Here is a 14,441-nt window from a genome sequence, read left to right as displayed (position 1 = left end):
TTTTCAACCTGCCAAAGTTCTCGCATACCACCCCGCTGCTGCGATCCCTCCACTGGCTTCCGGTAGCTGCACGCATCAGATTCAAAACACTGATGCTGGCCTACAAAGCCAAAAATGGACCAGCTCCCTCTTACCTCAAAGCCCTCATCAGTCCTCCCACTGCACCCCGCACCCTCCGATCTACCAGCACTGCTTGACTGGTTCCACCATCTCTCAGGGCAAGAGGCAAGTACACTACAAGACTCTTTTCTGTTCTGACACCAGGGTGGTGGAATGAACTTCCCCTAGAGGTCCGGACAGCTGAGTCACTGGCTATGTTCAAGGGGCGGTTGAAGACCTACGTATTCAGGAAACACTTCAACTAGCACTTCTTTCCTTATCTTTGGCATTAAAAAAAAAAAAAAAACCCTTGACACTTTTTCATTGTAACTTTGAACAAATGTTTTAAACTCATGGTATCTTACAGTAAGTATGTAACCTAGTGAACCAGCATTAATGTATTCAATGTTAGAGATTTAAGCACTTATGTACGTCGCTCTGGATAAGGGCATCTGCCAAATGCTGTAAATGTAAATGTAATGTAATGTAAAACACATGTAAACATTCTCATCATCACAAGATTGTATTAAACACAGAATTTCACTGATCTTTCTCTCAGCTTTCAGCTCAATAACTGTATCATTCACAGTTTCTCACATCCAGATAAGTTTGTAAGTGTACGTTTGTGTTGAAGTTTCACTTCAAAAAGTTTCTCAACTTTAGAGCTGAGAACCGTAGTGCTGTGATGCTTTTCACAACCGTGATCCGTGACTGCAATGGATGCTGCCGCATTTCAAAATAAGAGTCCCGCATTTTATATCAAAATTGAACAACATAATATAGCTCCAAAAACTCAAAATATGCCAAAATGTTATATAAACAAATAAAATTTATAATAAAGAAAATATTCAAATACATCTGCTACACTCCCACCAAATTATAAATGTCTCTTAAACATGAATAATTTCCATTTATGTTTCTTTAACCTTTGTGTGTTTGAAGAAATATAAAGTCCACATGTAAATCAGTTCATTCTGCTTCTTCTAATAGCAAAACCAACTTTTTGAGCTGGCCTTTCTACCATTGATATCTTATTTATCCGTTCTCCTTTCTTGGACAATTTTCTGTCACCAAGTATTAATTTGGCTTTCCTAACCAGTCCATCTGGGTTTGAAACAATCTCTATGATCCTTCCTATTCTCCACTGATTTCTTGGCAGAGAAATATCAATATCAATATCCATAACTACATCACCAACCTGAAAATTCCTTTTAGGAGCATGCCAGAATTGTCATGTAGCAATAGTGTGTAGATACTCCTTTTTCCATCTACTCCAAAATTGCTCCATAAGGTACTGTACCTGTCAACACCTTTTTATTCCATAAACATCCCCTCTTGTGAATTTTCCTGGAGGTGGTAAAGCTGTTGTGGCTTTCATGGTAATTGGTTAGGTGTGAGCGGTTCTAAACTCTTAGGATCGTTCAGGTTATCCAAAGTTAGGGGGCGACTGTTGACTACTGCCATAGCCTCATAAAACAAAGTGCACAATGAAGCATCACTAAGTCTGCCTGATGAAAGTGATACAGTTGAACTTAGAACACTGCGTACAGTGTTGATTTGTCGCTCCCATACGCCACCAGCATGACTGGAATGGGGAGCATTCAAAATAAATTCACATTGCTTGTCAGCAGGAAAAACACTAAGTCTTTCAGGGTCAAGCTCCTGTAATGCAGAATTCAGTTCATGTTTAGCAACTATGAAATTGGTACGCTGGTCACATCGAATTTGTCTCACTGTGCCTCGAATAGCAATTAAGCATCGTAGGGCATTGATGAATGCATCTGTAGACATGTCTTCCAACATCTCAATGTGAATAGCTCTTGAACAAAAACAGGTCAGGAGCAGACCATACCTTTTGTGTTGCTTTCTACCCTCCTTAGTCATGAAAGGACCAAAGCAATCCATACCAAAGTACGTAAAGGGTGAGGAAGGTTCCACTCATTCTGTAGGGAATTCACTCATCCTTTGACCTTCAGCAGATTTTCTTAGCCTTCTACAAGTTACACAGTTGTGGATGTATGAAGTGACAGCTCTGTTTATTCCAGGTATCCAATAGCCACAAGACCTGATGTCATTGATTGTGAATCCCTTTCCTTGGTGCTTCACTCTTTCATGACTGTGTGCAATTATTAATTTGGTTATGTGATGTTCTCTGGGAATAATCAAAGGATGTTTGAATGAGTGAGTGCATGATGAATGACTTAATCTTCCTCCCACCCTGACCATATTGTCCGTGTCTATGAAAGCATCAAGGTGGTGTAATTTATTATGGCCTGAAAGTTGTTTTCCTAGATTATCTAAACCTCAAAATATCTATCTCCTTCTGATAGACTTGCTTTTGCACTCCCTTTTAGGATCAAATGTTTTGCCTTCTCTTGTTCACCCACAGTTGCAGGTGAATTTGTTTTATCCTTCCTACTTAGTCTTCAGTTGTTGTTTGTTTGTGGGACTTTCGGCCTTTAGTTTTGCCTTCAGCAAATGCATGTTCAATCGAGTTGAGATCAGGTGATTGACTCAGCCATTGCAGAATATTACATTTCCTTTCCTTAAAAAAACCTCCTGGGTTGTGTTTCCAGTGTGTTTTGGATCATTGTCCATCTGTACTGTGAAATGCCGTCCAATCAACTTTGCTGCATTTGGCTTAATCCGGGCAGACAGGATACTCCTGTACACTTCAGAATTCATCCGGGTGCTTCTGTCTTCTGTCACACCATCAATAAACACTGGTGACCCAGTGCCACTGGAAGCCATGCATGCCCATGCCATTTTTATGTTGCTGAGCTCACCATTGCATTCTTTTTTTCTCAGAATGTACCAAACTGTACCAAAATGTTCCTGCTATCTCTATGATGGATTTGTTTTGTTTATGAAGCCTAACGATGGCCTGTTTGACTTGCATGGAGAGTTCCTTTGAAGGCATTATGTAGGTTCTCAGCAACAGACTCCAAGTGCAAATACCACACTTAGGATCAACTCCAGACCTTTTACTTGCTTAATTGATGAAGAAATAATGAAGGAATAGCCTACACCTGTCCATGAAACAGCTTTTGATTCAACTGTCCAATTACTTTTGGTCCCTTGAAAAAGGGGACTGGTTACTCTTAAGAGCTGTAATTCCTAAACCCTTCCTCCAATTTGGATTTAAATACCCTCAAATTAAAGCTGATAGACTTTCAGCCCACTATAAATATACAACTATAGCTTGAATATGTTTTGGTAAATACCTAAAAAAAAACTAAAATTGTGCCTGTGTCCAAATATATATGGGCCTAACTGTATAATATATATATATTATATAAGTTACTCTGGGTCCACCAAAAGGTTCCCCTTCGATGTGACAAATTCAGAAAATGAAAGAAAATCCTTGGTCTTGTCATATCTTGTCTTTGACTGAAGATCATATTGAGAATATTTGAAAATATTACAAATATTTGTGAAAATCATTTTAGGATATTTTCAAATATTGAGAATATTTGAAAATATCCTAAAATGATTTTCACACACTGTGTATACATTTTACACTATGTTTTTTGCTTTCTTTGTTTGGCCACATCATTATCACAATTTTATACAGACATCCATTAAATCCAGCTCAGTATGAGCTTGGACATTATATTACAATAGGTACAATAGATTCAAATCAAATCAAATTTTATTTGTTACATACACATACATACAGGGTATGACATGCAGTGAAATGCTTTATGCAACTGTCTGGTATCAGAATAAAAGTATAAAAAAGTTCAGAATTTTATGAATGCAATGCCATATTGCTACGAAACTTGGTATGGTTCATCAGCGACATGTTCTGAGCTGCTTGCAGCTATATTTAGGGGTCAAGCCCCGAAAGGGCGTAGACAACTATTGTTATCGGTAGTTTTCTTCTTATTATTAATAAGAAGAAAACTAACGATAACAATAGGTGTCTACGCCCCTTCGGGGCTTGACCCCTAATAAGAAAACTAACGATAAAAATAGGTGACTACTTTTCCGTTCATCTGTAGTAATATCTCTGCGTTCTGGTGACAGTAGTGAGCGTCTGTTTTAACAAGGCGCTTTGAAAACCAAAATGAAACATGCGAGGCTAACTCAACAGGAGATCCAGTTCGTTTACGGGCGTTCGCGTTAAACACGTTAAAGACGCTTACTGACACAAGTTGCGACATAGCCGACATCGATGGCTATTAATAAACTTAATAAACCTTTGTGCAGTGATCATTTCTTTCACAACAACTTCTAATTAAATTCTCAATGCTTAAGAGAATTAAAAAAAGCTCAATCTTGTACATATACTGCCAGTCAAAAGCTTTTAAACAACCTCTATTAACATTTACATATACATTTATTTAAATACTATAGAGATAGAAAATCTAAGTAATAAATAGATTGAGATGAGAAATGTTTGTGACTTTATTGTATTAAAATAATAATAATAATAAAATAAAGATCTGCATCGATCGACGTAAATGAGTCTATTAAGTGATACGAACACTGTGTAATATCGACTGTAAGACAAATCTGGTCTTAAATAATGAGTTCCTTTACAATCTGAGAGTGGAACGAAGGAAACGTCCTTAAATCGTTAAATACGAACAATTAGATTTTTTTGTATTTAACATTGCGTGAAATGTAAAGGGAAAAAAATCTCCATGTTTAAAATCTTTTGACTGTCATTATATACAGTAAGAATATGAGAATGTTCAGGGAAGAAAGTCAGAAACGATAGTCAACGGTGCATGTCAGGATTTCAGGATGGGTCACATCTCGATTCAGTCATTAAGATGTCACATGAAGGTGGATGTTTTTACAGCGGTGTGAGATTCGCCTGTCAATGCACCTTTGCATTGCTCAACTCCCTGGTTTTCTTTTTCAACCTAAGACACATTCAGCACAGAGACACTGATCAAGATAAACACCCAGGCTGAAAGGTGAGGCGTTAGCTCTTAAACTAACATCCCTGAACACACAAGTGGGCTTTGATACTTTTGGGATTTTGCAAAGCACACTTTTATTGTTCTTGTTTGTTCCCCTAAAAGTCCCTCCAGCCTTAAATGAAAAAGAGAGATTCTATACTTCAATGAGACCAGTGTCTCAGGTTTTAACTAACAAACTCATTCCTGCTTGATTGGGTGCCAAAAACAAAACCCCTAAACACCCCTGTTGAACTTTTCCAACATGAATCCCTACATGATAGAACTGAAATGATGAGAACGAATAAAATAGTTTGTAGAGTGTAGCTCTGAACATGATGCTTCCACCACCATGCTTCACGGAGGAGAAGTGTGATCTATTAGCGGCTATTTCGTGTAAATTCATGTCATATAAATGCCACTAAATTTATTTTCGTTCCATATTCTAACCACTACAAATTGGGAAGAAGCTCACGGGAGGCGAACACGGGAGGTATAACTCAGGCATAACTAGTAATACTGTAACTAGTTATATTGGCTTTTGAGGTAGGTGAGAATTTGTACTCGTAAGATAAACAGTGTGATCGAGATGCAATGCGGTGCCAGTTCTGGGACGGAAAAGGATCGAAACGTTCTTCGATAGCAGAACCGTCTGTAACGGGGTCTGTCGTAGAATCTCTAAAGGTTCTTTAAGGCAACCTAAAAGAATTGAAGAATCTGCTCATTTGTAAGGAGGTTTGTAAAGAGGTTCTACTTGAGGAACAAAATGAAAAGTGGAGAATTCGGCCTGCTTTAACCCATAAGGGCAGTTATGTCGAAATCCGACAGTTCCGTTTCGTAGCATTTTATTTTCCGACAAGGTTTTAAACAGCACTCTTTTGGAAGACTAGAACCATACAAAGACTCTTGAAACCCTTAAACCTTAAATTCAAAGGTCCCATAATCTCATACACCTGCCAGACTACAGTAGCTTGTTTTGAAAGATAAAATGCATCGAAGAACCTCAGCGTACTAGAACTACGTGTAGTCGTATTTCAATATTTGCTTAATTATTTGATCGGATGTTATCCAGCTGTACCATCGAGACCGCTTTTGTGGAGTTGGAAGCATCAAAGATGGAAGCATCAAGGCTACTTAATTTTGTATCTATTTTTATCTATGCATCATTTACCTCAGGAAGCTGAAGGAACACCAACGTGTGAACCTTGAACCTAGTCTAACCTTGATAAAAGGTTAGACTAGGTTAGCTCCTGACATCTTAATGAAGCAAAACAAGATCTCTGTGCTGTTATGATCTAGCATCATCATCCTTAAAACTGTGATATATTTCAAGGCCACGCGCAAGCAGCACTTGGGATCTTGTTTGATTTATTTGGATTGATCTTGAATGCGTTGGCAAGCGGCCACAATGAGCTCCGAGTCCAAGACAACACAAGGGGATTCTGCATGGACTCTAGTTTAGCAGCCTGACTGGAATTCCTTTCATGACAAAAAAAAAAAAAAAAATGGATTGTGGATATGAACCCTGATAAATAAAGTGAACCTGTTCCAGAGGATGATGTGTGACAGAGTCTCTGGCTCTCTGGGGAAAAGTGTGGAAGATAGAGACATCTTTGCATTACTGTACTGTACTGTTCTGGCTGGTGTATCAGTTGAGGTGTATATAAACAGTGTAGAATGTTGTTTTTTTTTCTTTTTAAATGTTACATAACTCCAGCAAAATACTGTATATCTATAGTTCTGAGACGAGACAGCTTTGCCTCTCAGTACTCTCGAGCCTCCTCCAGCTCGTTCATATAGATGTCCTCCTGAGGGTTCTCTGTGCACTGCAGCCCGTTGTTAGGAGGACATACCGAGTGGAAGTGGCTCCAGTCACCTTTGCACAGGATCCATGGAAGCACGTCCACTTTGTAATGGAGCTCCGGAGAGAATTCGATGCTGATAAGGTTATGCGCTCCGGCACCTTTGCCCCTGGTTATGAGCTTCATGTGTTCGTCGTAGCAGCAGTGCTGCGCGGCGAGTCTGGTGCTTTCGGAACGACAACATGGAGCGCACGCAGAACTGCGCAGACGGCTTGTAGACATCCAGGCGCTCTTTGGGTCCGCTGGTGTCGTGCCATCAGTAGGTCTTGCGCAGCTTCTCATCAAAGATGTTCACGGCGCTGTAGATGACCTCGGACGGGTAGACGCAAGGGCAGCTGGGTAACTCGGTCAGGACCTGATGGAGATACTTCTGCAGGAACTCGTTCTTGCAGTTGAGCCACTTTTCACAGCTGTCCACATCTGCAAGTGAGGAATCAGTAACAGCTCCATCACAGAGCACGGTAATTACCAAAAAATGCTGACATATGTGCCTGAGCCCATATTCTCACGCAGACTCGTGCAGCAGTGAGGAAAAAAAATCGCGCCGCATGATCTCGCAAAGCAACGCACAGAGAGACCAGACAGACAGTGTAGTGAGTTTTGTGTGACAATTGTGACGGAAATACACAATTTATTCCCATAAACTGTGTAGTCAGCCGTTCTCCCTCCCATCTACCCCGTGTGAATTGTGAACGCAGGCAGGTCAGTGAGTTACAGTGTAATGAGTCTGTCTGTGTTTTGCCCTGTTTCTGTCTGCTGTCTGCCTTGCTGTTAATTGTTTGCTCCGCCCACTCATTTGTTACCATGGACACTAATTGCACTCTATCTCCCCCCCAGGTGTATCATCTTAGTCACTGATTGTCTCTGCTTGGTGATTGGTTCCTGTTTGTTATATCTACTCTGTTTGTTCACTTCCCTGGTGTTGGTCATTGTTGAATGTTTGTGTCTATGTCTATGTTCCTGTTTCCCGTTTGCTCAGTGTTCTGCCCTGTTTTGCCTGCCCGTCTGTTTGCCTGTTTCTTGCTTTGGTTTAATAAAAGATTGAACTGCATCTGGATCCTCACTTGCCTTTGCCTCACCGCGACAGAACGACCAACCACAATGGATCCAGCAGAAATCTTGTTTTGCCTACGTCAGGAGGATTCCCCAATCGAGGAATATGCTGAGGTGTTCGTGGACCTGTGTAACCAGGTGGACTTCGAAGAAAAGGCTCTTAAGGACATGATCCGGCATGGATTACAGGACCAGGTACGCTATTTGATGCCGTTGGGCCGAGAGATGGGGTCTTTCACAGACTTCGTCAGTTTAGCGTTGCTCCTGGGCGGGTCCTCTCTAACCGTGAGCAGGGTAGAGACGGACACCGGCCCTAAATATTTTTTTGGGGGGGCAGTAGGCATCGGGGTCCGTGGGCTACGGAGCCAAACCAGCCACGGATGGCCGAATGCTCTACAGTAACTCTGTCCAGCCCAGTCCTGTGTACGCCTGTGACCGAGCATGTCCACATGGCTGCTAGACCGGTAAGCTCAGTTGAGGCCCGTGCGAACCGGCTGATCTCCAACCTAGCGGATACCCCGATGGTGTCGGTTCGGGCGGCCGGCATCCCTAAGCCACCTGCTTCACCAGCCGATCCGATCGGGCCGACGGAACCAGCCGGGCCGATCGGGCCGACGGAACCAGCCGGGCCGACCGGGTCGACGGAACCAGCCGGGCCGACCGGGTCGACGGAACCAGCCGGGCTGACCGGGTCACCAGGGTCTTTGGAGCCCACCGGCTCGACCGGATCGATCGCGTCGGCTGGGTCACCCGGAATGACGGAGTCAGCGAGTATGGTTGCGCCCAAGCCCCATAGACTCTCTGCCCTTGCCGAGGTGGCTTTACATGACTCCCATGGGCTTACTGCCCTGCCTGAAGGGGTTGGTTCCGAACTCTCTGCCCTGTCCGGGATGGATTACTGTGAATTCTCTGCCTGGTCAAAGATGATTGTGTTTGAGCTGCCCCACCTATCTTGTCTCCCCGGTTTTGTCTCCCCGGCTTGGTCGGCCTCTCTCTCTCCTGTCCCTATTTGCAGGCTCAGAGCACCTCCAGCACCACCATGGGTTGCGATCTCGACCAGTTCGCTGATTGCACCTGCGGCACCACCCTGGCCGCCAACTCCGCTATGGTCTCTGGCTCGGCCTGCGGCACCACCCTGGTCTTCAGTCCTGCTTTGGTCTCTGGCTCTGCCTGCAGCACCACCCTGGTCTCCAGTCCTGCTCTGGTCTCTGGCCCTGCCTGCGGCACCACCCTGGTCTTCAGTCCTGCTATTGCCGCTGGCTCCGCCTGTGGCACCACCCTGGTCTCCAGTCCTGCTATGGTCGCTGGCTCCGCCTGTGGCACCACCCTGGTCTCCAGTCCTGCTATGGTCTCTGGCGCCGCATCAGAGCTGGAGGCGTTTATCTAAAACATTAATCGGCGGAAAGCCGCAAAGACGGCAACCAAAAGCAGTGAAATGTCACTATTCTTATTACCACAGTTGTAGCACAAACAAAATATTAATGCAAACAATCCATTCAATACTAAATAAAAATAACATTTGTTGATTTGGTCTTTGTCTTGTGAATATTTGTTTATATATGACTGCATTCATTGGACACACTGTTTGTAGAGAATGCACACATACATGAACTGATTTGATTCAAGACTGGCATCATTACATCATGCATAAAATTTTGGTGTCCACTTTTGCCATTTTAAATAATACCATAACTTTTGGCTTACTGTGTAGTCATATAATATAAAACTCTTCTTGTTTTAAATTCTCACTAAGGGCTAAAACCCCTAAAGATGAAATCCTAGAACTGCCCCTGCTCTATAGTTCAATAATACTTTGCAGATTTGTGCAAACACATGTACAGCACCTGCAGTCATTTAATTAAGACTGAGCTAGTTCATTAACAGTACAGGGACTGAGCAGGAGGGAAATAGATGAGGACTAAAGGTTCTAAAGTGAGTTTTGTTATGGCAGCAGCAGCCCTGTGTCTGTTAGAGACCCACCAGTCTGTGCGTATTGCATCTACCAGACATCTCTCAGTTTTATTACTATTACAGCCATGAAACCTTTCAACCAGGACACTTATTTCTGAAGTTCTACATTGAAGACTCCCAACCAAATCCCTTATATATTATTGTAAAAAGGTTCATGGAGTGTTGTTGGCTAAGGTGTCCACACCAGTGATTCTTGGCGCATATGGCAAGACTGTGTGTGTGTTTGTGTGTGTGTGTGTGTGTGTGTGCGCGCGCATGCTCGTGGTTTATGGAGCTGAGATTTTTATTTGCACATGCAGCTTTGACGTACAGGTCTGTGTGGCCTTGCGTGTTTTGACGCGTGCGTTTTTTCTCTGCGTTTTATCTGCGGTACAACCTTTAAAAAAAAAGTAAGAAAGTGAGACAATTTATTTTTCCTTAAGCAATGCGTCAAGGCAATGTGTGTTGTCTTCTTGTGTCTTGTCGTCTTGTGTCTTGTCGTCTTGTGCCTTGTCTTCTTGTGTCTTGTCTTCTTGTCTGTTGTGTCTTGTCAGAATCAGAATCAGATTTATTGGCCATGTGTGTTGACACACACAAGGAATTTGGTTCCAGCAGTTTGTGACTCTATAAACTTGTGTCTTGTCTCTTGTGTCTTGTCTTGCTGTGTCTTTTTGTGTCTTGTTCTTGCATATTTTGGATCCTTTGCTCATGCTGATTCGAATGCACCATATGACGTCATTTCTGTCATGAATATCTTTCCACCATTTTGAATTTTCCGTAAAACCTACTTTTTCGACCTCCTCCTAGACCGATAGTCCGATTTGCATGTCCTTTGGTACGTTGCATCTAGAGACACCCGAGACAAAAAGTTATCAACAGCTTTTTGATAGACCAATGCATTCTCGTATACCGTGGCAACATACATGGTGGCGAGTACGCCAAAACGGACGTGAGGCCGTATCTTCGCAAAACTTATGTGTGATGACAGGAAACTTGGTATATGTCATTATAGTCATGACCTGAGGGTGCATGCAACGTTTCGTGACAGCGCCACCTAGTGGCCACGAGATTTTAAAAACCGCTATTTTTGCTTATAACTACTGCAAACTTGAGTCTAAAATCATGAAGGAGGTGTTGTTAGACTCCTTGAGGCATGCTGAGTCAAACGATACCAAACGGTTTTCGGACGGCCATTTTGTGTGTCGGCCATTTTGAATTTTCACGTTAAGGTCAGTATTTTACGAATGCAATGCCATATCGGTACGAAACTTGGTATGGTTCATCAGCGACATGTTCTGAGCGCATCTGATCGTCTTGACAACGGTATTGCTGCCACCCTGCTGCTGTGATCCCTCCACTGTCTTCCGGTAGCTGCACGCATCAGATTCAAAACACTGATGCTGGCCTACAAAGCCAAAAATGGACCAGCTCCCTCTTACCTCAAAGCCCTCATCACTCCTTGCACTGCACCCCGCACCCTCCGATCTACCAGCACTGCTTGACTGGTTCCACCATCTCTCAGGGTAAAAGGCAAGTACACTACAAGACTCTTTACTGTTCTGACACCAAGGTGGTGGAATGAACTTCCCCTAGAGGTCCGGACAGCTGAGTCACTGGCTATTTTCAAGGGGCGGTTGAAGACCTACTTATTCAGGAAACACTTCAACTAGCACTTCTTTACTTATCTTTTGCATTAAAAAAAACCCTTGACACTTTTTCATTGTAACTTTGAACAAATGTTTTAAACTCATGGTATCTTAAGTATGTAACCTAGTGAACCAGCATTAATGTATTCAATGTTAGAGATTTAAGCACTTATGTATGTCGCTCTGGATAAGGGCGTCTGTCAAATGCTGTAAATGTAAATATAAAATACTGAATAATACTGAAAGTGATTTATAAATTGTGCAACATCATGAAGATTGAACATGATGTCAAAATGTTCCGTTTTCATTTACTTATTTTTTTGTTTTACAATTTTCAAATCAGAAGGCATATAGAAGAATTTGATCCGAAATGAATAATCAGGTTTTACACTCGGGTTACAAGACTCAGGAATCTTGTGTCAGCTCGATTGCACATTGTTATTACAACAAAAAATGGGACATACACAATACTAAGATTCTCTGAAACTCATGTAAATATTTCATGTAAGATACTATTTTTCCCTTGGGTTGTTATTGATATTATGTGTAATTCAAACCTTAATTAACCTTGATAAATTGAAAACAAATGCCAAACACAAGCATTTTAACCAGTGCTTGTAAACGTTTGGACCCATACAGCAAGTTGTTTATCTATAAAGCAAAATTGTTTTCACAATGCGCAAAACATGTACCACAAAATCAATCACAAATGAACATAACAAATGAACTCAGACCACTCTAAAGTGACCCAGATTCAAACTGTACACATGCCACCTTAAAATGTTGTCATCAAACTGAGAGCACTTAGAGAAACACCCCTTAAATGTCTCATTATGGATTTCTATTAATCACTGGTCTTCATGACTTTGTGTGATCTTTATGCACAAGATGTGTTTTTTCTCATATACATTGCCACCACACAGCTCTGTAAAGTGTTTAGCCCCCATGCACCATGTGATGATTACTGACAGACATGCGCTTTTAACCTAGTCTAAAACCATCCCTGTCTGACACTCATCACAGAGTGTGAATGCAGTGCATATCCGAAAGCATCCAGTATACACCAGTGTACTATATTACACACTATCCACTATTTTGTATCATAAAAGCTCACAAAGTAACAGTGCTCCCCAGCACATACAGAGGACCTCCACCAAGACACATTTATGTTTATGTTTGCTATTACTACTACTGCCAGTATTGATAGAAAATATATATAATACTAAACATGTTGACCTTTATATTTATCCATATTGTTGAGAAATCACCATATAAATGATTGAAAAACAATTCCTGATTCCTGATTCATGTCTGATTTATGAAACCACAGTATAGTACAATCAGTGTGAGTGAAGATTTCAGTGCGGTTGTGTCTATGTGTCTATCCACAGATATTTATGCAGTACATATCAATACCATTTCCTTTTTCCATAAAGGCTTTCCCTTTATGGAAAATTTCCAGGTAGAATCTGTTCAGTAAGCGCCTTCTTCCAAAGAACTCTGGAGAAACATATAGAACACATCACAATTTAATACATAGGCAAGAAATGTAAAAAAAAAAAAAATAAATAAAAAAAAAAAAGCACAAATACATGTAACATTTATGATACATGTCAACATTTACAAGTTTTTTTACTCAATTATTTAATCCTGTAATGATGAGAATGATGTAGCAATACGTCAAGAAAGAAGGTTATAATATTATAAGTCAGCTGTACAGTTTAATATTTTAAAATTATGAATATGTCAGATTTGACCAAGGTACATTGTCCAGGTACATATGACCATTCTGATTTAACATAATACATACATGTATGTACAGGCATTTAAATCCAAATTTCTCGGAACTAGGAGTTCTTCCTTTCTTCCCCTCAGCATATCCTGTCCTGATACCCTGATACTACAAATTTATGCTTGCAATAATGGAACAACTTTAGCTTTAGACTTTCTATCATTTAATATTATGACTTTATTCAGATAGTATTGAAATGAATTCATTATTAAACACTACCATTAAAACAGCAAAAATTACAGTAGTGCATCTGTAAAATTAATGCTTATGCTCATATTTGATCACATGCATCTTTGATAAATAAGAGTAAGGTATATTTATGTTCTCTAATTAAAGGACTATGACTGAGGCTCAAATTCGGTTTGTTACACTCCTAAATACAGTTGAGGATGCGCACTGCTGTGTCCTGAATAAATGTTTATCTTTTCCACAACCACTGAGGTCTCTCGTACTGTCTTAATATTTCCCGTGTTGTGACAGGCTGCAAGACAATGGTTTAAATACAACATCTATTAATATCTGAGCTGAAAATATGACACTGTGAAGAAAAATGTGAAACATATATTGTTGCAGCATGTATCTACAGTATTTGTCTATCTGGTTAACAACAGAAAAGATAAATATAGATCTGAACATATAAACATTCAAAATAATTAAAGGCATTATATAAACGTTTAAAATAGAATAATATCCACATGATATGGCCAAGAAATACGGAATAGAGCAATTAAAGCTAAAAATATTTCCTATACAATATGTTGTATATCAGTGCAGTTTAAAAATAGACAGAGCTCTTCTCCTGAAACATGAAAACACATTTGTGTGATATTGAACTAACAATGAGTGATAATGGTAAGAGCTACACTACAGTGACCTATGACCGGAAACTGTTGCTGATAGTATTTTGATTAGGAATACTGTGCTAGGATCAAAATGAGCACAAGCCCTGAATAGGTACTGATGGTGCAGCTAAAAAACAACAGATGGAGTGGGATTTTGATGGCGGGGGTTCAGTACAAATGCTCTTTTGAGCTTTGTCTTCTCTCATATGAGGACAAGGCTGCACGCTCTTCAGCAAAGGAAATTCAATTTATGCTGAAGTGGACTGGCAAAGGTTCAATTATGACCA

General features: G+C 40.9%; 1 protein-coding gene across 1 annotated transcript; it reads right to left on the bottom strand.

The window, feature by feature from the left end:
* Window positions 1-6,737: 6,737 nt before the first annotated feature.
* On the bottom strand, window positions 6,738-7,543 carry LOC132846773 (isthmin-2-like). Its single transcript, XM_060871490.1, is given in 3 exon segments — window positions 6,738-7,045; window positions 7,047-7,291; window positions 7,498-7,543. Coding segments are annotated over 3 exon segments (564 nt in total). The 3' UTR covers window positions 6,738-6,772.
* Between the last annotated feature and the right edge of the window lie 6,898 nt (window positions 7,544-14,441).

Source organism: Tachysurus vachellii, chromosome 6, assembly GCF_030014155.1.
Source record: "Tachysurus vachellii isolate PV-2020 chromosome 6, HZAU_Pvac_v1, whole genome shotgun sequence".
NCBI classification, from domain to species: Eukaryota; Metazoa; Chordata; class Actinopteri; order Siluriformes; family Bagridae; genus Tachysurus; species Tachysurus vachellii.
The sequence above is the reverse complement of the archived record's forward strand: the minus strand, read 5'-3'. Positions and strand labels throughout refer to the sequence as shown.